Here is a 25,550-nt window from a genome sequence, read left to right on the forward strand (position 1 = left end):
CGACAATCATCTCAACAGCACAGCTGCCTTTAGGAACCACGCAAGACTAAGGGGGAGGTTCAATACGAGCCATCGCTCCTTCTGGAAAAACAGATCAGGCAAATAGGGGGAAATCCTCTATCCTGCGGGTTTACAAAAGGTCGTTACAGATTGGCAACCCAAGATGGTGATCGTCTGAGGGGAGCAGGGTACCCGAGGCTCCTTGGGCACCTGAGGAGCCCTATTTAGGAGCATACTGTTCGCCCCACATGAGGAAGGGGCTAGAAATCTTGTCCTAAAGTTGCCTGGCAGGTTAACGGGCTTCAGCCTTGAAGTGCAATCACAAGAAGACTTAACAATAAAAACACAGACAGCCTTTCTATCATGGAGCATCAGGACACACTGTAGTAACGGTCCTTTGTCTTGAAAGGACGGCCCGTGGTTTGACGAGACAGACTAATCGGTAAGCTTGCCTCTATGCTAAAAGCTTGTTATGGGCAGGGAATGTGTCCACTGATTGTTGTATTGTACTCTCCCGAGCGCTTAGTACACTCCTCTGACATAGCAAGGGCTCAGTAAATAGCACTGATCTAAACCTGATCAGTTTTCACGCACTAGTGAAACCAGAATCCGTGATGGACGGCTCACAGAGGCAGCATTTGGAAATGTGAAGACCTGCTTCAAGGAAGACCGAAAATAAATTCTCTCTCACTCAAAATAAACCCTAGAAGCCCATAACCAAGGCAGTATCTCGACTCATCTCTCTAAATCAACCCACATATTAAAACTGTCACCAAATTCGGTCCATTCTAGCCTTACTAAAATCCACCCTTTCCTCTCCATCCAAACTGCTACTACACTGATGCAGGCACTTATCACATCCTGCCTTGACTTACTGCATCAGCCTCCTCGCCGACGCCCCGGTCTCTCCCCACTACTGCCTGGATTATATTTCCAAAAAAAAAATCCAACAAAAAACAAAGCAAAAAACATTTAGTCCACCATTTCCCCATTCCTTAAGAACCAGCAGTTGGCCATCCACCTCCACTGTTGGCTTTAAAACGTTCAACCACCTTGCCCTTTCCTACTTTACCTCTGATTTCCTACTACAACCCAGCCCGCTCACTTTGCTCCTCTAACACCAACCTACTCACTCGACCCCTATCTCGTTTATCTCGTCGCTGCCCACATCCTGCCTCTGGCCTGGAACTTCCTCCCCCTTCGTATGACAGACTATCACTTTCCCACCTTCAAACCCTCATCGCATGCCCTCTAAGAAACTTTCCCTGAGGAAGCCCTCGTTTCCCCTACTCCCTTTCCCTGCTGCATTCCCTTGCAACGTGTACCTCTACCCTCTGAGCAGTTGATACTCACCCCTCGCTCCAGGCCCACAGCAGTTACGGACCTAGCCATACTTTATTTTAATATCTGCCTCCCTCCCTCGACTCTAAGCTTCTGGTGGGCTGGGAACGTGTCTACCAAATCTGTTGCATTGTACTCTTCCCCCGAGCTTAGCACAGAGCTCTGCACCCAGTAAGCGCACAATAAATGCCATCGATTGATTAAATAGTGGGCGGTTTCACGCTTTGCCGTGCACACCTCGAAATTAGAGGTGGTAGATGGGTACGGGAAGTTAGACCTAGTTGAGGTTCGGAGATGCACCATTTCCTTTCTATCAATCCTGGTATTCCAGCAACACCGTAATGGTTAGAGGACAGCGTATCTCCTACGCTTTGCACTCTATTCTTTTGGATCTTTGGTACCCACTTTATCAGAGATGTTAAGATGGAGGCAAATTTACAACTGACTCACTGAGAAGCGGCGTGGCCTAGTGGAAAGAGCCCCGGCGCCTTGGGAGTCAGAGGACCTGTGTTCTAATCCCCGCTCTGCCACGGGCCTGAGTGTGTGACCCTGAGCAAATCCCTAATTCCTCTGTACTCTGGGTTTCCCAGATGTAAAAAGGGGATGAAATATCTGTTCTCCCTCCTTCTTAGACTGTAAACCCCAAATGGGACAAGAACTGCGTCCATCCTGATTACACGTGCCCCAGCGCATAGTAACAGTGATTGGCATATAGTACGCTCTTAACGAATACCACAATTTTTAATTCCCAGAGAGGGCACAAGGCAAACTGTGCTTACGAACAAATCTCCCTAGTGGTTGGGGGCCATCGGCAACCCATTGACCAGGTACTGCTTCTGTGGTGGACCATGATGATGATGACTGTGGCAGTGATTAGGTGCTTACTATGTGCCAAGCCCCGTATTAGATACAAGATAATTGGGTTGGACACAGTCTCCGTCCCACATGGGGCTCACAGGCTCAATCCCCATTTTACAGATGAGGGAACTGAGGCAGAGGGAAGCGACGGAGTGGGGATTGGAACCCAGGTCCCGACTCCCAGGCCCGGGCTCTATCCACTAGGCCACGCTGCCCCTCTAAGGGGATCGTGACGCACGTCTTCATCCAGAGGGTTTGGTCACTTTGTATGACTTTCAACAGAGCCTCTATTCTTGCCCCTACAAGTCATTCACAAGTGGGTGAACCAGAGACCGTGCTCCTTTGCCAGCCCCCATCCCACATCCCCATTCCTATAACAAAAATAACAATCACTGAGGTATTTGTTAGGCGTCCAGTATATGCCAAGGACCGTATTAAGCAACAGGGTAAATACAGGATAATCAGGTCCCACATGGGGCTCACAGAGTAAGTAGGAGGGAGAAGAGGTATCGAATCCTCATTTTACGGATGAGGGAACTGAGACATACAGAAGTTAAATGACTCACCCAAGAAACGTGGCAAGGTCTGAGAAACAGTACTGGCTAAGCTATGCAAGCTATAAGTTATGCCACTTTGCTGAGTGACCTTGGGCAAGTCACTTCAGTTCTTTGTACCTCATCTACAAAATGGGGATTCGATACCCCTCCCTATTTAGACAGTGAGCCCCATGGGGGACCTGATTATCTTGGGTCTACCCCGGTGCTTAGAAGAGTGCTTGACACTTATTAAATGCTTAATACCACTATTATTATCACACAGCAGGTAAGTGGCAGAGCCAGGATTAGAACCCAGGGCCCCTGACCCCCAGGCCTATGCTCTTTCTAGTAGGGCACGGTGCTTCTTACGTGAAATAATGACAATGGATTTTTTTCCCACATGCTCTTGCACTTTCTCTCGCAAAAGCACGTACGACATTTCCGAAACATGAGAATTAAGTTTACAAAATCTTCACTACTTCTCATAGAATATGGGGGAACTGGGCCACAGAACAGCTCCTAATAACCATCAGATTTCATCTCAAACATTTCTCCATAGTGGAGTATAGTGTGAAGCAGCATGGCCTCATGGATAGTTCATGGGCAGGGGAGTCGGAAGGACCTGGGTTCTAATCCCGGCTCCCCAACTTGTCTCCCGGGTGACCTTGGGCAAGTCACTTCACTTCTCTGTGCCTCAGTTACCTCGTCTGTAAAAAAAGGGGAATTAAAACTGTGAGCCCCATGTGGGACATGGAGAGTGTCCACCCACATTAACTTGTATCTACCTCAGTATTCAGTAAGGTGCCCGGCACATTGTAAGCCCTTAAATATCATTAAAAAAAAGAATATGATTTGCTATTTAAGAAGTTAAATTGCAAAGCAGAAGGGAAGCAGTATGTCTAGTGCAAAGGACAGTCAGGAGATCTGGGTTCTAATCCTGGCTCTACCACTTGCCAGCTGTGTAGGACTATTTCTTTACTTCAGTTTCCTCATCTGTAAAATGGGAATAATAATGATAATAATAATGGCATTTGTTAAGTGCTTACTAAGTTATAAGCACTGTTCTAAGTGCTGGAAAAGAATCCTGTTCTCCTTCCCTCTCAGCCTGTGAGCCCCATATCTGGCAGGGACCGTTATCTAATCTGTTTATACTCTATCTACCCCAACACTTAATTCTGCACAAACATTTAACGAATAACACAGTTATTATTAACTTGGACACTGGAGACATTCTGAATAAGTTACTTTAAAAAAGGACCCTTGTAAAATTATTTCCTGTTGGTATACAGAACCTCTAAAACAGATATTGTTAAAACTTTTATCTTTCTTAATTTGGGTATATTTAGCATATTTTGCATCGGAAACTCACCACCCTTAATTATCATTTGAACAAACTAAGCGGTAAAATTACATTTCTGGCATTTCTAACAGCCATTTTCACTGCTGTAAATAGGGACCAATGAATGACATATTATGTGCTTTTTCAAATCAGAATCGGCTTCTCCCAAAGTTTGGACAGGTTGAGATGACTCACTTTTAAAGTATGAACCGAAGAACAAACCATGACATTTAGTAATTACTGATTTAATTGTATTTACTAAATTTAGGCAAAAAAAGTCAGTATTAAGCTAAAATTAACTATACTGCATGCACTGCATCGATAAACTGAGTGACTGAGAAGATGATCACATCACCAGCAAATCAAGAGATGATGCATTTTTAAAAATAATACTGACCATCACAAGAAAGGCGAAAAGCGTACTCGTTAGGAAGAGAACGTCATCTAGGAAGACCAAATTTTTTTTTTTTTTCCAAACCAGAAAAGCCAAGCATCACAAGAATCGGAAACAAAACAAGAAAAATCAGGGAAAAGCTGGCTGGTTGGAAACGGATGAGAAGAGTTAAGATGAGGTTTTCCTAAGCATACAGGAATTTAACTGCAAGAGTGGTATTCATTCATTCATTACTTCATTCAATCCATCGTATTTATTGAGCACTTACTGTGTGCAGAGCACTGTACTAAGCTCTTGGAAATATGATAATAATTATGGTATTTGTTAAACACTTACTAGGTGCCAAGCTCTATACTAAAGCACTGGGGTAGATACGGCACAAGCAAACTGACAGGGTCCCTGTCCCACATGGAATTCAGTCTAAAGGAGAGAGAGAACTGATGTTTCACCCCCCATTTTTACAGATAAGGAAACAGGCACAGAGAATTTGATTAATTTGCCCAAGGTCGCTCAGCAGGCAAGTGGTGGAGCTGGCATTAGAACCCAGGTCTTCTGACCTTCCAGGTAGATGTTCTTTCCAATACAGCACATCAGACCACACTGCTTGCCATTGTTTTTACGATGCCATTGTTTTTACGAGATGTTCTTCCCCTTGACGCCGTTTAGTGCCGTTGTTCTCGTCTGTCCGTCTCCCCCGATTAGACTGTAAGCCCGTCAAACGGCAGGGACTGTCTCTATCTGTTGCCGACTTGTTCATCCCAAGCGCTTAGTACAGTGATCTGCACATAGTAAGCGCTCAATAAATACTATTGAATGAATGAATGCTTCCCATTAGGGATCCTTTAGAAATCAATTAACAGTATTAATTGATTACTTACTCCATTTAAAGTACTGTCCTAACCACTTGGGAGTGTACAGTAAAATAATAATAATAATGTTGGGATTTGTTAAGCGCTTACTATGTGCAGAGCACTGTTCTAAGCGCTGGGGTAGATACAGGGTAATCAGGTTGTCCCACGTGAGGCTCACAGTTAATCCCCATTTTACAGATGAGGTAACTGAGGCACAGAGAAGTTAAGTGACTTGCCCACAGTCACACAGCTGACAAGACTGATAGACCCGATCACCGCTTGCAAAGAATTTACAATCTGGCAGAAAGCTCGGATACGCAGCATTCCCAAAGCTTACACGCAAGGTAATCCCACATATTTCCTATACAAATCTTGAACCAGTTGATTAATGCAGTGGAAGAAAAAACCTGTTAAGAAAGAGGGAGTGGCTTAAAACCAGTGGCTCGGAAGCTGCTTGACCCCAAGAGAAATGCTAACCATGGCAGGGGTTTTTTTTTTTTTGAGAGAAGGGCTCTTGGGTGAAGAGTGACATCTTAGAAAAATGATTCACGTGGAGCAGAATGAGGTACGGCGAGAAGGAGGAAAGGCTAGAGACAGGGAAACCAGCAAGGCGGGTGGTACAGGAAATGACCTGCAAGCAGGCCACAAGGTGAGAGCCAACTGGATGGAGAGGAAAGGGCCGATCAGGAAATATTGTGGAGGACAACTGTTTAGACAGAGGAGGACAACTGATTTTTAGAAACTAACTTAATTTTCCAATTGAAATTCAGTGAGGATGGCTGTGCTATCGACTATGTTGGAAAAATTAGGTCGAGGGAAAATGAGAAAATCAGTTTCTGATATAGTGAGCTTGAGCTACTGGTTGGGGTATCCATGTGCAGATGTCCGGAAGGCATCAGTCACGGAGCATCTCTTATCCAAATAGTGCATATTTGGTTATCACTAAACAGTATTTTGATATTTCATTTGTATTAAGAATTGTTGCCAGAGAAACCAATTAATTTAACTTCAGCTGCCTTTGCCTTCAAAATCATACTCTCAAGTTACCCTGGGAAATGTCTGTTTTCTGTGATTTTATTAATATATTTCTTTTTTTTCTAACGGTATCTGTTAAGCTCTTATTATGTGTCTAGCACTGTACTAAGCACTGGGGTAGATAAGTTACTCAGCTAGGACATAGTCCATATCCTATATGGGGTTCACGGTCATAATCCTCGTTTTACAAATGAAGTAACTGAGGCCCAGAGAAGTTAAGTGACTTGCCAAGGTCACACAGCAGATATTTGGCGGAGTCGGCATTAGAACCCAGGTCCTTCTGACTTCCAGGCCTGCGCTCTATCCACTAGGTCACACCAGTCTTCAAAATCATCCTCTCAATTTACCCTGGGACAATCTGTTTCTTGTGATTTTATTATTATACTTTTGAAAGAAGGTTGTCAGTTCACTGTTTCTTTAAAGAACTTAAGTAAGCACGCACTGTCAGACTAAAAAAATATTTTCATCAGATCATCATCGCACCGTTAGGTGAACGCGTAGGTTATTTTCAGTTTGTTATCTGAAAAGAACCTAAAACCCCAAGAGGAACTCAAAAAACAAAACCAAAAAAATTATTCCCCTCTCACTGGAAACTTGGGAAATTCTTTCGCAAATATGAAATTGCTAATATTAAAAAAATTAGAATTTTGCAGTGTGAAAGATAAGGCCCCAGCGACGACACCATATATGGCAAATGAAACTGACCCATAACATAATAGGTGTGGGTTTCATAGGTGTGGGTTTCACTTTTACATCAGGAACTCAAGATATTTTTACATTCTAACTCTGCAGATACAAGTCCTGTTTTTCTGTTTGACTTTCTTCAACAACCTACTGACCACATTCTACAATCAAACAACTACAACTACAATCAAACAACTACAGATGTTTACAACTGGTAAAAGTGAAAACAAAACAAAGGGGCTTTAACAGGATGGAATCGTCAACCTATCAGGCATTAAATCCATGAGGAATGAATTCCCTTTTCTCAAGAGATTCGCTGTCGATCACATTTATCAATTACGCAAATGCGGACGCTTTCTGCAGAAGCTTACTTTGGACTGTGAAAATACTGTGCTTTTAGTTTCTATGCAAGCACATTAGTGCCACAAACCCAAAGACGTTGTTCATCTAACACTCTCACGCCTTGGTTTTCGTGCTCTATCCTCTCGTTTGGCCTTCGACTTCTGGAACCACTCCTTGTAAGTCTCTTTGACGGGCTCTCGCTCTGCCTCCCGCTCCCTAACTGTGAGCGGCCCTCAAGGCTCAATTTCGGGCCCCTTTCAATCTCCACCCACTCCCCCTGCTTAAATTGAGAAGCAGGGTTGTCTACTTAAAACACTGGTAGTCGTCAGAAGGATCCAAGTTCTAATCCCGGCTCTACGGCTTGTCTCCCGTGTGACCTTGGGCAGGTTACTTCACTTTTCGGGGCCTCTGATCATTGGTACAATGGGGATGAAGAGTGTGAGCCCCCTGAGGGACATGGCCTTTGTCTAATCTGATTAGCCTGTACCTTGCCCCAGCATTTAGTACATTGCTTGGCACAGAGTAAGCGATTAAATACCAATAAAAATCAAACGAAAAAGCTGCCACCAAATACACGGATGAGCCTGAAATCTACCCCACTAATCCCAAATTTTTGACTTCTCTGCCACCTCACATCTTCTCTTGCTTCCACGATACTCCTAAGCGGATGTCCTCAAGCTCAAATGTCCCAAACTGAACTCGTCATCCCTCTCAAACCCTCTCCTCCCACTGACTTTCCCATCACTGCTCAAAGCAAAACCAGCCTCCTCAACACACGAGCCCACAGCCTTGGCATGATCCTTGACTCCTCTCTTTCAACCCACACGTTCAGTCACTCATCGGATCACGTGAGTTGTTTCTTCACCTCCCAAATCCACCTCTTCCCTCTCCATCCAAACTGCCACTATACTGGTCCACGCGCTAGTCAAATTCCGATTCGACTGCCGCATCAGCTTCCTCGCAGGCCTCTCTGCCTCCAGTCTCTCCCCTCTTCAGTCAGTGCTTCACCCCGCTGTCTGGATCATTTTTCTTAAATAATGTTCTGCCCCTGACTCCCGACTCTTCAAAAACCTACCAATTGTTGCCTCCACATTAAGCAGAGACTCCCGATCACTGACACGCGATCAGCTCTCTCCCTGCTACTTATTCTTGTTGCTCTCCCACTACACCTCACCTCACACGCTTCGATTCTCTCAGCCCAACCTACTCGGTGTGCTCCACTCGTCTCTGTTGCCGCTGACTCCCTCCCCTTACACATCCGGGAGATCACGGCTTTCCTCGATTTCAAAGCCCACCTGAAATTTCATCTTATCCCTGATCAACCTCTCATCTCCCCACTCCAATTCCGTTACAACCGCTTCACTGAAGTCTCTGGGTATTCACCCCCACCCACTACAGAAAGTATGTACATATCTTTAAACTCTATTACTTTCCATTACAAATAACTGAGTTTAGTGTTTGTTCCATCCACCAGGTTGCCCTCGAGGGCAGAAGTGATCAGGTCTACTAACTCCATTATATACTCCCAAGTGCCCTGCCCTGTTCAATAAATACTATCAGTTGATTCTTTAGAGAAACACTTAACAATATAGGCAGAGAGAAGGATTCAAGCCAAGCATCAGAGAAATTTGTAGCTTTGTTTGACGAATATTATTACAGTTAACCCGATGACGCAAAATTGATAATTCTGGACAACTGTGAGAAGTTAGATTTCTCACGCTGGAGAAGCAGCGTGGCTCAGTGGAAAGAGCACGGGCTTTGGAGTCAGGGCTCATGAGTTCGAATCCCAGCTCTGCCACTTGTCGGCTGTGTGACTGTGGGCAAGTCACTTAACTTCTCGGTGCCTCAGTTCCCTCATCTGTAAAATGGGGATTAAGACTGTGAGCCCCACGTGGGACAACCTGATTCCCCTATGTCTACCCCAGCGCTTAGAACAGTGCTCGGCACATAGTAAGCGCTTAACAAATACCAACATTATTATTATTAGATTTGCATTATCATCAGGAGGTCCACATGTCTGAAACCTCCATTCATTAAAGTTACTTTAGTTTGCGTAAGAAACACTCTAAACTACAACATTACTTCTTGTAAAGTGATGATATCTTTCTATTTATTTACAAGCATCTAAACATCTAGATTTTCAATAAAAGGGAGAATGACTTATGTAGCGTACTTTCCAATCTGACATTACCTGTTACGAGGATAAAACATGACGGTAGGGAGGCTGTCAACCATAAATTCCCAGGGAAGATCATTTCGAGTTACATCAATCCTGTTTGGAAGGGAAGGAAAGAGAAAAAGAAGTTAAGACAAGTTTTGTTAGAAATCTAACAAAATCCTTAAACTAGCTGAAGAATCTGGAAAAATTACAAACAACAGGGGAGAGCACTATTAGGTCCAAGTTAGGTTTTTCAACCTATAAGCAATAACTTAGTGTATAGGAAAAAGTAAGGTACCAAGTGATTGTCAGTGCTGTGTGTTCTTTCCAAAGATGCCACTCACACCCCAACATCAGTTAGCGAACTGAGCAGGATCTGGCCCCATATTCTGGTATCTCAAGGGCCTTTTGGAAAAGGAGGCAAACATCTTTCTACTTAATACAAAAAACTAAGCTTTCTGAAATGCAATTAAAGAAAAATCTGGCAGGGTGGGAAACTATTCTATTTTACAATTCCAAAGAAAGGAAGGAGAGAATTCTGGTTGGCATTCTTGAAATACCTGCTCCAGTTTTTATAGAACACAAAGAATTCAAATCACGCTAAAGAATTATAAATGTTCTTGGGGGATTAATAACTACAAGCAAAGAGCATCGACAGAAGTACCGAGGGAGAACCTACAGTTCTACATCTTTCAGACAACTGCTTTACCAACTGATTCTACTGTTCACATCAAAAGAGCAAAATATTTTCATTTAGGTGTTTCCAATTTAAGTACTGAGGAAAAACTGGCTCAGAAATCAATGCCTGAGAAGATACTGATAGTAACCAGACTCTGTACAGCCAATTTGGAACTTACTGATTTTATATATAACCAAATTGTACTAGGAAACATTCAAAACCTACCATAGTGATATAAATCATAATAAGCTCACATGCAATTTATGTTGGGTTTCAAAACTAATTTGAAAAACCATTTAAAATTCAGTATGAGGTAAAGTTAAGCAATGGAATCGGAACATGTCAGGACAACTTTAAAAGCCACAAATCTACAAAGTTATTTTGAAAAAGAAAAATGACATTTTCACAGTTGGAAACTGCAGAAACTACCAAATTTACTTACCTCGCCACAGTAAATTTATCTGGAGGCAGGAGTCGAGCAAGTTGGATAAAAATATGATTAAGGGATGCACAGAAACCACACCATTGTGCATAATAGAGCAGCAAAACATCCTAGGGGAAGACACATCAGTAGTTGATGAAAATACAAAAAGTGCACATCTCTACTTTTCATTCCTGGCACTTCCCAAATATAAACAACTCAACATTTGAGAGAAAAAGAGCAACTTCTACAACTTTTTCCTTTTTTGGTGTTGAACTACTAGACTGGTGTTCGATTAAAACCCTGGTGTTAATCGATTTAACCATCACCTGCTTTTAATTCACTTTACACCTCCCCTGTGCTCGATAAATCATGAGCGAGTTTTTCAGAAAGTTTTTGAACCAATAGATTTTATGTGCTTCTTCTTCAAAAAAATGCATGTTATTCCATACCTTTTTTTTGAAGACTACTTCCCAAAAGGTTTCAGTTGTCACTTCAGAGATTAAATTCCAGGAAGGAAAATGGGTAGAAGCATCACCAATAAGGTGCCTTTTCAATGGACTGTAGAGAATGCTGTAGTTTTGAATAAAAGTTTCTAAAAATAAAAAAGAAAATGAGATCATTTCACCTCCTGGAATAGGTGACATTTTGCTGGTGTGCTTTAAAGTTTGCATTCTGAAAACTAAAAATTTCCACAATCTAAAAGGTTATCCCTAACATAAATTCATTAAATTCATGTAGAGGTGGGCTCTTTTTTTCTGAAGAACGAAACCAAGTTCAAAACTGGCTCACATTAAGAATATTTAGATTATAAGAGAACTCACATATGGATACAAAATGGGGCTATATATATATATATATATAAGTTGCCTATAAGGCGCTGTTTTTTCCTTTGGTGATAAAGGAGACCCTGAACGGGGACAATGGATGGCCTTCAGTCTTCCCTGCTGGTTTTTTTAAATTTTGATAGTTTTTGTTATGCACTTTCTATATGCTGGGCTCTGTCCTAAGCGCTGGGTCATATACAAGTTAATCAGGTTGGACACAGTCCATGTCCCACATGGGGCTCAGAGTCTTGATCCACATTTTACAAATGAGGTAACTGAGGCACAGAGGCGTGACCAAGGTCACACAGCAGACAAGTGATGGAACCACCAGATCCTTCAGACTTCCAGGCCTGTGGTCTACCCACTACACCATGCTCCTTCTCAAAATTGATCCACTGGAAAGAACATGGCTGAGTTCTAGACCTGGTACCGCCTGTGGCTGGCTAATGTGGGAGTAGAACGTGTTGCCTTCTTCTTCTTTTGCAACTTATATCTGTGTATACCTGTGATTTATGTATATTAATGTCTGTCTCCTCCTCTGGACTGTGAGCTTGTTGTGGGCAGGAATGTGTCTGTTTGTTGTTATATTGTACTCCCCCAAGTGCTTAGTATTCATTCATTCAATCGTACTGTGTGCAGAGCACTATACTAAGCGCTTGGGAAAGTATAATACAACAATAAACAGTGACAATCCCTGCCCACAGCGAGCTCGCAGTCTAGAGTCCGTGTGCTTTGGACACAGTAAGTGCTCAATAAATATGACTGACTGAAAGAATTTCACCTGAAGACCTTTCTGCATTTTGTTACCGTAATGATACAAAGTACTGAGCTAAGCCTTATAGTCACAAAGCTTGCAAGAGACCAGATCACGTTAGGAGCCCCTGGTGACTTGTTCAAGTCATAAAAGGGATACACAGTCAACTCTTTATTACAAAGAAGATCTTCAAATAATCCCAAATTTCATTTTAGCCAGATACTTTAACTTTCTCACCATCCAACTAGAACTGCTAAAAGTAGCAAATTCTCTCTTCTCCCTTCCCCCCCCGGCTCCACGGCAGAAGTGCTAACAGGGAAGTGGACCAGGCAGGCCAAAGAGAGGAGATAAAGAAACTCGCACGGATGAAAAAACTGAAAGTTAAACCGCGCTAGAAAGCAAGGCACCTAAGGATTATTTTCTAATCTTTATGAAACCCGTGCTTTGATAGTGGTTAAAGAACTTCTGGCCGTCAGTAGCAATACCAGAACAGAGTGGTAAGCTTCACCAGCCAGGGGGTAGAGGTCAGAGATTTGCCAAAATGTGGGGAGAAAGCCAGATCAAATCTTCCAGATTTCTATCAATTTTTAACACACTTTTTGACCTCAGAACAAACGAGCCAGTTTGGAGAAGAGGGGAAAAAAAAAAAGGAAATTCCAAAAATTCCTCATTAGAAAAACTAAAAAGATGAAGACTATTATAAATTATTTAGAGTTTGTAAATCTGTACTCTTGTCTTTCATGCCCTCGATAGCTTGAAAATAAAGTTTCTTCCCCTACCGATTTCCTCCAGCTTTCAACTGGCAAACACTGACATCCCCTTTCTTGTTTCCAAAGAAGCTGATTTAACGGAGCTTTTGAATTTTCATATGCTTGTGTGTGCACACCAGCAACAATGTCAGCAAAGAACAGGACGGTGTTGGCTAGTCCACTCTTGCTGTACAGCCAGAAGGGCAAGCTTAAAGTTTTTTTTTTTCTTCGTTGTCCTAAAACAAGTTGTGACTGCTTTTCACTTTACAGACTGACATCCAATCAGCAATTTTTTATACTTCAATTAAGAAAATACTTTCAGATTACTGTAATGCTACGGTAAATCAAACGGTGTCCAAATCTATTAGTGGTCGGTTTTACTTCACTCAAGCGGAAATAAAAACGGGCAGAGGTTTAAATCAGGATATTCAAATCTCTTCGAAACAAAACCAACCGATTAAATGCAGAGTCCATTTCTCTATTAACTGGGCAAAAGACCTACCAGATTTTATCCTCAGTTTGTTTTGGTCACATATTCAAACCTTAGATGAGGAAAATAATTAATAATCACATCACTCCAAATCAAATCTAAACCTGCCCCACCCTATCTGAACAGGTTCCACTTCAGGTACTCGGTACCCCTTCTCTTTTAGAACAGTACCAACACCCAGTGAGATCATCTTCAACTTTTTTCTTTCTTTTCCCCCCTTCGCAAGGTCACGGCCAATCTAGGAAGTCGATTCATCGAAGTGTCAAGATGTAATGACAGACAGGCCCAGGAGTTTAAAGCGGGCTAACTTTCATTTTCCCTTTCAAGATGAGGATTAGCGAAGCAGCTTAAATGGCAGTACAAGACACTGACTAAAACAGAATTCTGTTCCGTGTTAGCAAAATGATGAATTAAAAACTGTCCGGAGTACCTAGAATAGGCTTTACGAGAGCCTGGCCTGGGTCCAAGATGTAATGAGATTCTTCTTTCAGGTCAATGATAACGGCAAATTCCTTCACAGGAGTAGAGCTGGATGCCCCCAGCCTCTCTGCATATATCCAGAACAAATTGGAATCCAAGAGATAGAGGTTCAGGGTCTTATTGGTCCTGCAGAACAGGCCCGAAATATCTGTGCCGTTGACGGGTTCGTGAGGAAAAGATCTGCTCTCCTCAATGTGAGGAACAGAATTTGGGGGATCGACCTCATCTTTCTTCTCATGGGAAGAAAATGCTACGTTTGGGGTCTGAAAGATGGCCTCTTCTGAATTAACGAAACTCCAACCCCTTCTTACGGTCCTGCAACATGCAGTGTAGTAGCTAAAAGGACTATAGAAACTTAGAAAATTACTGCATTCAATGTTATTCGACGCTACTTGATAGAAGGTGCGCTCCTTGAGGTAGAAAGAATCCAAAGCTGCTGCTATGTCAAAAAAGCTGCACTGTGGCACGCTGACTTCACTTGGTTTGATCCCAAACGTCTGGTTGACACAGAGCTCACAGACATTGTGGGTTCTGGAGATGCTATGCCACTGTGGAAGGACCACAGTGTTGCAGCACGGGGACTCAGAGATGGAAAATGATCCTGTTAATGGTGTCGGCGGGTCTGGTCCAAGAGACTCAAACGTTGGTGTCTCAGAGTGTCTCAGGTGCTGAAGGAGTACTTCGACTGTCTGGCTTTTATTACAGTTATTGTAGTCCAAGGCCACTTCGGTAATCTAAGGAAAACAGTAAAGACGACAGGTTCAGTATAAAAACATTAATAAAAATAGACTTCTTGGGTCAGATAATTTACTGTTATACTACAATCTCCCCCTGCAACCAAAAAAAAGTTGGGTCTCTGAAGGAGTTAATCCCTTAGCTCTCCCACATTTTCATTATCATCATTCAAATGGCAAAGCCAGTTTTAAAACTATTTTCTTAGTTCCTTCCTTGTCATTTGGTGTCCTCTAAATAATTTCTAGTTGAAAAAAACCTTCGACAACCTGTAATTAGTTACTTTAACAGGTGATTAAATTTCCTTCCAGGCATATACTTATAACCGGGCAGAGCTTCAAAGGGGTGCTTATCCCCCCCCCCCCATGCCTCTCCCCTAATTTCTGTTAGGTTTCCTTCTTCTCCAAGCCCGCGCATTCTAGAATTAAGATCTTTGAAAATATTATTCCAAGACACATTCCTCGACACTTTAAACTGACTCAGTTTATCTTTACTTGTTTCATTGTTAAGGGAAGGGATGATGACTGAAAAAATAGTCTGTTTTTCAGTCACCCGAAAAATAACTTAGCATATAGACTGATGATGACTTTCTCATCAGAGTTACAGTGAAAATGGGGTAAAACTGAACACAATCTTGCAATACTTAGGTTTAAAATGTTAATTCACCCAGGCTTTTCCTGTTTTCTGAGAACAGGTAACTCCTTTCAGAATGGAATAAAATTCATAATGGCCACAGTACTAATTTCTCGTTGCAAAATATGCTCTAATTCCTTAGGTTTTCTTTAGAACACACCCCTGCTATATGGACTCCATTTACCTTTCTCCTATACCTCTAATGGAAAACAATGAATATGTATGCCGCTCTTTAGTAGATGCCTAACATTTTCTGTGCTGAATAAATATTGATGAGAAGGAAATTAAACATCAAATATTCAGAAATTGGGTAGATGCTATTTCACTGATCTACGTATTACCCATTACTGTCATAGTACAATGCCATGTTTATTGCCTGACTTTTACGATGCCTACTCTGAACTGATGGTATCCTTACTACAGAAATTACATCCTGTCCACCTACTGCCAACAGTTCTCTGCAGTCATTTTTTTCCCCTCAGTAAAACACAACGAAACGGAAAAAAATATAACCCCAAATTAACACCCGCCATAACTCAAACTAGCTTGGGCTTTATAATTTATTCATCTTACCTCATCTAACAGAGGGTGACTTTCAGCTAAAGGATTGAAAGGTATGAATAAAAAAAGTGCTGGTCCTTTCTTCAGTTCATTATTCAAGAGAAGACTTTTGCCTCCGTGTGGTCGCAGCCAGCGTAGAAGTATCTCTTGATTTTCAAAGGCCCATTTACATATATTTTCTGCTGTGTAATTCAAGACATCCCTGGGATACATCTTTAGGGGAAAAACCAGAGAGAAAAGAGGACACAGAACTTAATGAGAGCTATTTCAAAGATCATTTGGACAGGTGACCATTTCCTCAAAAGTAGTTGGAAGTGCCAACTGGTAATGATGTGACTAAGAAACAGTTTCTTCTCATAGTAAATCGCGGATTATTCCAGGTTTGCACTACGCTCACACTATATCAAGTCACTCCTAACAGGGACTTAATTATTAGCTTCAGATTAACAGGGGACCAGAGACACGCAACTCCACACAACTGTAGAAACATGCAAAAAAAGATTAGAGAAGCAGCATGGCTTAGTGGAAAGAGCCCGGGCTTGGGAGTCAAGGGACGTGGGTGCTAATCCCAGCTCTGACACCTGTCTGCTCTGTGACCTAAGGCAAGTCACTTCACTTCTCTGTGCCTCAGTTACCTCATCTGGAAAATGGGGATTAAAAGTGTGAGCCCCACGTAGGACAACTTGATTACCCTGTATCTACCCCGGCGCTTAGAAAAGTGCTTGGCACAAAGTAAGCGCTTAATAAATACCACTGATCCCCGAAGCTCTCCCATTAGCTCCTTAACTTCAAATGCTGCTTTGCAATAGAAACCCTTTTTTGCGTCCCAGTAATGAGAGAAGTATGGGAAGTGTCAAGACATTTTAAATTTCAGTGATGAAGTTTTCCACTAGTTCTGCCTCTTCAGTGCCTCACATTCAAAGGCCCTTCCAAATGTAAATTTTATTGTAGCATCTTTCACTATAAAAGCCAACTGATTTATGGAAGTCAAAGAGATAAACAGACATGCAGCTGTAGGGGACAGAAATAAAGACAGCCATTTGGGCAAGTGTCGGAGAACGAGAGGGACAGGTGGAATGTGACAGGAAAAAGAGAAAGACATAACAAGGATAAGCTCGGTTGGGTCCTAAAGTGAAAAGAGCAGAAGGGGTATTTAGACAATGTCCAAAACAGAACTCGTCTTCCTACCCAAAAGCTGTCCTCCTCTTGACTTTCCCATCACTGTACACACCATAATCCTCCCTGACTCACAAGTCCATTCAGTGTTTAGAACAGTGCTTGGCACATAGAAAGCATTCCACAAATACCATCATTATTATTAAAACCTTGGCATTATCCTCGACTCAGCTCACATGCAACCTGCATAATCAACCTGTCACCAAATCCTGCTGGTTCTCCTTTCAGACCATCACTAAAACCTGTTCTTTCCCCTATATCCAAACTGCTATTAACCTGATACACTGAACTGTATATCCCACCTTGGAAACTGCACCATCCTCTTCACTGAACTCCCTGCTTCCAGTCTCTCTCCCCCCTCCACTCCAGTGCTTATTTCACTTGGTTGTCCATCTCATTTTTCTAAAAAATCGTTCAGTCCACATCTCCCTACTCATCCTTCCCATCCCCCTCCACATCAAACACCATCAGCTTTAAAATACTCTATCGGCTCTCCCCACATCTTACCTCACTGATTTCCTCTGAAAACCCAACGCACACGCTTCACTCCTTCAACACCAACCTACTCACTCTACCTCCACCTCGTCGATCTCACCGTCAAACCCCTTGCTCACATCCTCCTTCTGGCCTGGAACTCCCTCCCACTTCACATACAACACACCATCTCTCTCCCAACCTTCCAGGTCTCATCTCCTCCAAGAGGTCTTCCCCAGCTAAGTCAACTTTTCCCCTACTTCCTCTCCCTTCCGCCTCACTTATATGCTTGGATCGGTACCCTTTTAAGCCCTTGGTATTCACCCCACCCTCAGCCCCGCCAGCACTTATGTGCATATCTGTAACTTATATTAATGCCTGCCTCCTTCTCTAGACTTTAAGCTTGTGGGTAAAGAACATGTAAAGCAACTCTGTTGTATTTTACTCTTCCAAGCATCTACTACAGTGCTCTGCACATAGTAAGTGCCCAATAAATACCACCGATTGATATAAAACTCTCAAAAACAATGGCCTGAAGACTGACAGGAAAAGCAGATAGAAAAAGCCCTAAAAATCAAGATATATCAGGAACTGTAACATGATGTTGATAGCTCAGGGATATTTCCTAGGTGAGGTAACTGCTTTTCCAGAGGCAGAATAAAGGAAAACAGATGGAAAGGTACACTTGTGGGCAGGCTAGAGATCTGGACAACAGTCTGTATGGGATCCTCACAGCTAAATGGTCATAAACTCTAGAAATTTAACGCTTTAAGGGAGTCATCTGGCATTATAATCTGTCCATGTGATTTTCTTCTGAGGGAAAATTCCTCCCCCGTCTCCCCATAACACACTGGGCTATTTTAGGATCAGTACAGTGTTCTGCACAGTAAGTACTCAATATATACAATTAACGATGGAGATGAAGAATGAAGCAGTGTATGGATTGCAACTCTAAACATATAAAATAATCCCAGCTCCTTGGCTGCTCTGGGACCCTGAGCAAGTCACTTAACTTCTCTGTGCCTCAGTTACCGCTTCTGTAAAATGGGGTTTAAATCTTCCTCCCTCCAACTTAGACTGTAGGCCCTACGTGGGACAGGGACTGCATTCGACCTGATTACCTTGTATCTACCCCAACGCCTGGCACATAGTAAGATCATAAATATCATTAAAAAAAAAAATCTAGGATCAAAACCGTTCTCTAAAACTTCGAGTCACCGACTACTAATAAGAAACAAAAAATACTTACAAGTGATGTATTAAAATTTCTATGCAAATATACACTTCCAGAGTGCACCATGGAGACTTGCTTTGCCAGGTGTTTATCTGTGATTACACCAAAGTGCACTGTTCCGAGGTGATCTGAAAGAAAAAATTTCCTTTTATAAAAGAAAGAAAAATACTTATCAATCTTTACTTCATTTTTATAAATGCAGCAAAGTAATACCGCATGCCTCTTAAAGGTTCAGATTCTAAACAAATGACAATGATGTACACGGACTACCCTGTAACTGCTTTAACTGAAAATACAACTCGAATGAAGAGAGAAATGAAAAGTGAGAGTTTCGCAAGTGTTTAGACTACAACCTAAAAATAGCAATACCGCTTCTACTCTTCTACTTACAATAAATATTTAACTCATTTATTCCAAGCTGTGAATATTTTAAAAACCTTAAAAGCATACAGTGAAATTGGTCCCATTAACATGGAAAGCTAGCCTGATTCTTGACTTAACAAAGTTATACAGCAATTTCTACAGTGCTCGTTTGAAAAAATCATATAGCACTGTTTATTTAATGAGTTCAAAATATATTCCTATTTTGAATATCAAAGTTGTTTCCTTCCCCGACTGACACTTTCAGACCTCTGATCTCCGAAGTGAGAAGTGGATCACCGTCCTTGAATTCTCCCGCTACTTCTACCCACCCCCCTTTACCCTCCCCGCCGGCCCCAATCTGTCACCAAATTCCGTTGGTTCTGTCTCCACACCATTTGCAGAATCTCTCTCTTCCTCTGCATCCAAAACAGTTACCGCACTGGTCTGGGAATCTGTCATATCCTGGGCTGACCACTTCCTCGGCCTCTTCACTGAACTCCCTGCGCCTTTAGTTTCTCTCCTCTCTCTAATCTAATTTCAGTCAATCAATCAATGGTATTTATTGAATATTTACTACAGGAAGAGCACTGTACTAAATGCTTGGGAGAGTACGAGAGAGTCGGCAGACACGTTCCCTGCCCACGATGAGCTTCCAGTGTACCGCTGCCCAAATCATTTTTCGAAAATGTCGTTCTGCACACACCTTTCTATTCAAACACCTCCAACGGTTGCCCACCCTTCTCCAAACCAAGCAGAAACTCCTCATCATTGACTTTAAAACAACCTGGCAGCTCTCTCCATCTTACCCATCCAACTCTAAACATACAAATGCAACTTCCCCATCTATAAATGTATAATACATTTACATGTATAATATGTATAATACATTTATATAATATATACACGTATAATACATTTATAGATGGGGAAGCTGCATTTATGTGTTATACGTATAAGCTATATGCTTATATAAACTATATATATATACTATATGCTATGCTTATACATTTATACATCTATAAATCCATCTTACCCATCCACTCTTCTCCCACTACAGCCAATCTCTCACATCTTTCATTCCTCTCAAGCTAAGCTACTCACTGTGATTCATTCTCACCTCTCCCTCAAGCTCCCTCCACTGCCAGGAACTCTCTCTCCCTTCATATCTGACTGACCTCCACCACCAACAGCATTTATTGACTACCACTGTGTGCAGGGCACCTTACTCAGGACAGTACAAAAGAGAAGTTATGACCTTCTTCTGATCTAGCAGGGGAAGTAGCCACGAAATAGGGTAAATAAGATAAAGGCCACAGGGGCTAGGATAACCTGAGTGCTTAGTTAGCTTGGAAGGGGGCAGTTGAGGGCTCCAAGGTGGGAAGAAGAGAGATATTTGGGGAAGGCCTCCTGAAGGAGATGTGATCTCAAAAGGGTTTTGAAATGGGTCTATCAGATGTGAAGGGAGAGGAAGTTCTAGAAAAGGGCATGAGCAAGAGGCCGGAGGGGGGAGAGAGGAAAGTCGGGCAAAATGCTTTGGTAGGAATTAAGCGGATAAGCCAGGGGGATAATACTATTACTGCTAATAGTAATAATAATGTTTTTATTAATATTATTAAGTGCTTCTACTTGCCAGGCATTCTTCTCAGCCTTGGGATAGCTACAAGACAATCAGGTTGGACACAGTCCCTGTCCCACATGAAGCTCACAGTCCAAATAGGAGGGTGAACAGATAATGAACCCTCATATTACAGATAACTTCTCTGGACCTCGGTTTCCTAAGTGACTGGCCCAAGGTCACCAGGAGGCAAGTGACACAGCCGGGACTTCAGGCCAGGTCTCTTGACTTCCCATCCTGTGCTCTAAACTAGGCTGCTTTTCAGCACATTGACAGTAACGGGAAAGACTGAAAGATGCCCAGGAATGGAAGAGAGGCTCAAAAATTTATTGGGACAGCTTTTTTTGAAATTTTACTTTGCCCTCATTTCCATCCAGGTAGATGAGTCTGGGTAACTTCTGATGGGTTGGCAGTTAATCAATCAGTAGTACTTATTTAGCCCTTACCATATACAGAGCACTATATGAAGCACTTGGGAGAGTAGAAGATAAGAGAGTTGGTAGACATATTCCCAACCCACAATGAGCTTACAGTCTGGAGAAGCAGCGTGGCTTAGTGGAAAGAGCATGGGCTTGGGAGTCAGAGGTCGTGGGCTCTAATCCGGGCTCTGCCACTTATCTACTGTGTGACCTGGGGCGAGCCACTTTAACCTCTTTGTGCCTCAGTTCCCTCATCTGTAAAATGGGGTTTGAGGCCGTGAGTCCCACTTGGGGCAACTTCATGACCTTGTATCTACCCCAGTGCTTAGAACAGCGCTTGGCACGTCGTAAGCACTTATCAGATACCATGATTACTACAGGCAGTGGTGATGTGTTTCAGGATGAAAAAGGGGTGGGGAGGGGGGTAGGCAAAAGAGCGAGTGGTTATTCTCTGTAGCTGCCATTACAGGGAAGAAAAGGTAAGGGTCTTGGCAAACTATCCTAATGGAAACGGTCACGCTCAAGGCCATTTTATGAGAAATACAAGATTATTCCAAGAGAACACCAAGACGGGCCAGTTCAGCTGTGGTTGTGATAGCAGTGGCTGGGGCTACTACTGAAGAAGAGGACGACTAGGGACAGGTTATCAGGATATCTTTAATAACTGAACATACTAATCTGTCTGGAATGAGCTTTTTTTTTTTTCTTTTTATGGTATTTGTTAAGTACTTACTACGTGCCAGGCACTGTACCAAACGCTGAGGTAGATACAAGCTAATCAGTATGGGCACAGTCCACGTCCCACATGCGGCCTGCAGTCTTAACCCTCGTTTTCCAGATGAGGTAACTGAGGCACAGACAAGTTAGGGGATCTGCCTGAGGTCACACAGGGGACAAGTGGTAGAGCCAGAATGAAAACCCAGTTCTTTCTGACTCCCAGGCCTGTGCTCTATCCACTAGGCCATGCTGCTTCAGTACAGTCGTAAATGAAGGTGGGAAAAGGAAAGAGTTCGGCCAGAACCCGGTGAGAGTACCTGGGTTCGAACCCCAACTCTGCCTTTCTTCTGCTGGGTAGCCTTGGGCAAGCCACAGCTTCTCTGTGCCTCAGTTACCTCATGTGCAAAATGGGGATAAAATACCTGTTCTCCCTCCCTCTTGACTGAGAGCCCTATGTGGGATAGGGACAGTGTTTAACCTGCTTCTCTTGTATCTGCCCCAGCACTTAGTATAACACTGGGCGCACAGTAAGTGCTTAACAAGTATTATTGTTATTACTGGTAGTATTACATGAGTCTCTGAATGAGAATGTAACTCTAACATCTTCATTTTAAAAAAATACCTGAAAAATTAACTTCAGCATGGAAAAAACAATTTAGATTGAAGTTCCTCTCTCAAGATTAGTTTGTTTCCTCTATACAAATGTACGGTCTCAAAAATGAATTAAACAAGTGTTACATCAGCACTATATAGTGTTAAATTACATAAACCCTCTCAAACATCCTATTTGACTTTCAAATACACCATTTAGTCTCCTGAGAAACAAAAGATGTTTTCAAAGGTTGAAGAAGGTTCTTCAAAAAAACGTTTAATTATAAGAACAAGGAAGGGCACCTTTTCAAAGGGGACAATACTCAGCTTTTACAGAAACTATTACCCTTCTAACTCCTTCTCAGCTGTTTTTCACATAGAGAGATTTTCACAAAACCAAGCGTCTAAGTCCCGACCCATGAGGGAAAATACATTTTTCAGATGTAATACCAGATTTCTAAAATCTACCAAGTTCTAAAATATCATTTCAAACATGAAATTGTAGCACATTAAATGCTTATTAGTGGCAAGGAGTTTGAAATTTCCCAAGTGCCATGTGGACAAATGGTTTTTGGTCAAACACAGGAAGTTCTTTTCTTATGTGAAAGAGAACGGTCCTAGGAAACCACATTTTTCATCTAAAAATTCAGACCATTTTCTTCATTAGGCAGCGCTCCCGGACTTTCAACAATAGGCGTTCTGTAACTCCCGAATGACCTCAATCTGCAAAAAATGACACTAATGCTTTTAATGAAGCATTAAGGCTCATTGAAAATCAAAACCAGAACTACTCTAATAAATCCAAAAGAAAAAGAAAAATACCTACCCTAAAAAATCCTGGTTCCTAACAACACGGTGGGTCAGGGTAAATTTCTTAGAGGAGATTCTGTAGACATTCATTTAGTTCAGGAGGAGAAGGCCCATTTTCTACAGTAAAGTTTGATTCTTAAGTCATCGCTCTTTTTAGACTTTCATACTCCATTCAATTGGGTTCATGCATGGGACAGGCAAAATGGCAACGCTCTTCCTTAGCAACAGTATAATGTATGGAATGGCTACTTGCTGGTTTAGAATGCTCTTGGAATAAAAGTCTCAAGTCTCCAGGGTAATTAATGATGACCTAATGGAAAGAGCTCGGGCCTGGGAGTCAGAGGACCTGCGACCTAATCCCAGCCCCACCATTTAGCTGCTATGTAACCTTGGGCAAGTCACTTCACTGCTCTGTGCCTCAGTTCCTTCACCTGCAAACTGGGGAATCAACACCTGTTCTCCCTCCTACTTGGACCGTGAGCCCCATGTGGGATCCGATTATCTTTTATCTACACCAGCGCTTACTTGGCACATGGTAAGCACTTAAATACCACGATTACTATTACTATTATTTTTAATTGAACGTGAACTTAATTTTACTTTATAGAGTGCCATTTCAACCTATCAACGGTATTTATTGAGCGTTTCTGTGTACACAGCACCGTACTAAGCTTTTGGGAGAATAAAATACAGAGTTGGCAGAGAGACATCCCCTGCCCTCAAAGGAGTCTACAATCTAGAGGGGGACAAAGATATCAATATAAATGAATGAGAGATAGGTACGGAAGTGTGGCAGGTCTGAAATCGGGGTGCTTACGGGATTCAAAAAGAGCCTAGGTAATGCAGAAGGGAGAGGGAGTAGGGGAAAAGAGAGCTTACTCTGGGAAGACCTCTTGGAGGAGATGTAATTTTAATAAGGTTTTGATGGGGAGAATGGTGGTCCAGGGGAGAACACGGACAAGGGGTTTACGTTTCCCCACTCCTCGAGATCCTCCAGGGGTTGCCCATTCACCTCCGCATCAAACGGAAACTCCTTACCACGGGCTTTAAAGCACTCAATCAGCTTCCCCCCGTCCTACCTCACCTTGGTATTCTCTTGCTTCAATCCAGGCTACATACTTCCCTCATCTAATGCCAATCCACCCGCTGTTCCTCAATCTCATCTATCTCACCGCCGACCTCTTGCCCACGTCCTGCCTCTGGCCCAGAATGCCCTCCCTCTTCATATCTGTCAGACGATCACTCTTCCCACCTTCAAAATCTTATTAAGAACACATCTCCTCCAAGAGGCCTCCCCCGCCTATGCCCTCCTTTCCTCTTCTTCTCCCACTCACAATCAGTCGTGTTTACTGAGCACTTACTACATGCAGAGATCTGTATGGAGTGTTTGGGGGAATATACTCCCTTACGCATCGCCTTTGCATTTAGACTTGCACCGTTTATTCACGCCTCCTTCGGCCCCGCAGCACTTACATACATATTCATACTGTATTTATTTATATTAATGTCTGTCACCCACTCTAGACTGGAAATGGGGTTTTCTTGTTTTGTTTAAGGGTACTTATAAAGCACTGACTATATGCCAGGCACTGTTCTAAATGCCGGGGTAGCTACAAGGTAGCTGGGTTGGACACAGTCCATGTCCCACAGGGGGCTCACAGTCTTAACCCGCCCTTTTGCAGATGAGGTAATGGGCACAGAAGTTAAGTGACTTGCTCAAGGTCACACAGCAGACAAGTGGTGGAACTGGGATTAGATCTACCACTTCCTTCTGACACCCAGGTCTGTGGTCAATCCCCTAGGTCATGCAGCTTCTCACTGTGGACAGGGAATGTGCTTTCAAATTTTGCCATATTCTACTCTCCCAAGTGCTTAGTATAGTGCTTTGCACATAGTAAGTGCTCAATAAATGGGATTGATTGATTAATAGGGATCAGCAGTGAGATAAACAAGCTTGAGGTACAGTAAGTTGGCATTAGAGGAACAAGTGTCAAAATAATAATAATGGTGCTGTGTGACCTTGCCAAGTCACTTAACTTCTCTGTGCCTCAGTTCCTTCATCTGTAAAATGGGGATTAAGACCATGAGCCCCACGTGGGACAACCTGATTCACCCTGTATCTACCCCAGCGCTTAGACCAGTACTTGGCACAGAGGAAGCGCTTAACAAATATCATCATCATTATTATTATTTGCTAAGCACTTACTATATGCCAGGCACTGTTCTAGGCACCGGGGTGGACACAAGCAAATTGGGTTGGATACAGTCCCTGTTCCGAATTGGGCCC

The 25,550-nt window shown here is 42.6% G+C and overlaps 1 protein-coding gene across 7 annotated transcripts in view; it reads right to left on the minus strand.

Annotated features, from left to right (window-relative positions):
- The window catches only part of TXNDC11 (thioredoxin domain containing 11), a 66,803-nt gene that overhangs the window by 1,882 nt on the left and 39,371 nt on the right, over positions 1–25,550 (minus strand). For all 7 annotated transcript variants that reach the window (XM_029057805.1, XM_029057804.1, XM_029057808.2 and 4 more), the window contains 6 exons: positions 18,764–18,876; positions 15,877–16,077; positions 13,889–14,672; positions 11,091–11,233; positions 10,660–10,769; positions 9,572–9,652 (listed from right to left, as the gene is read on the minus strand). In XM_029057805.1, coding sequence (XP_028913638.1) covers positions 9,572–9,652; positions 10,660–10,769; positions 11,091–11,233; positions 13,889–14,672; positions 15,877–16,077; positions 18,764–18,876 — 1,432 coding nt within the window. The remainder of the gene's footprint in view (positions 1–9,571; positions 9,653–10,659; positions 10,770–11,090; positions 11,234–13,888; positions 14,673–15,876; positions 16,078–18,763; positions 18,877–25,550) is intronic.

Source organism: Ornithorhynchus anatinus, chromosome 2 (genome assembly GCF_004115215.2).
Source record: "Ornithorhynchus anatinus isolate Pmale09 chromosome 2, mOrnAna1.pri.v4, whole genome shotgun sequence".
NCBI lineage: Eukaryota > Metazoa > Chordata > Mammalia > Monotremata > Ornithorhynchidae > Ornithorhynchus > Ornithorhynchus anatinus.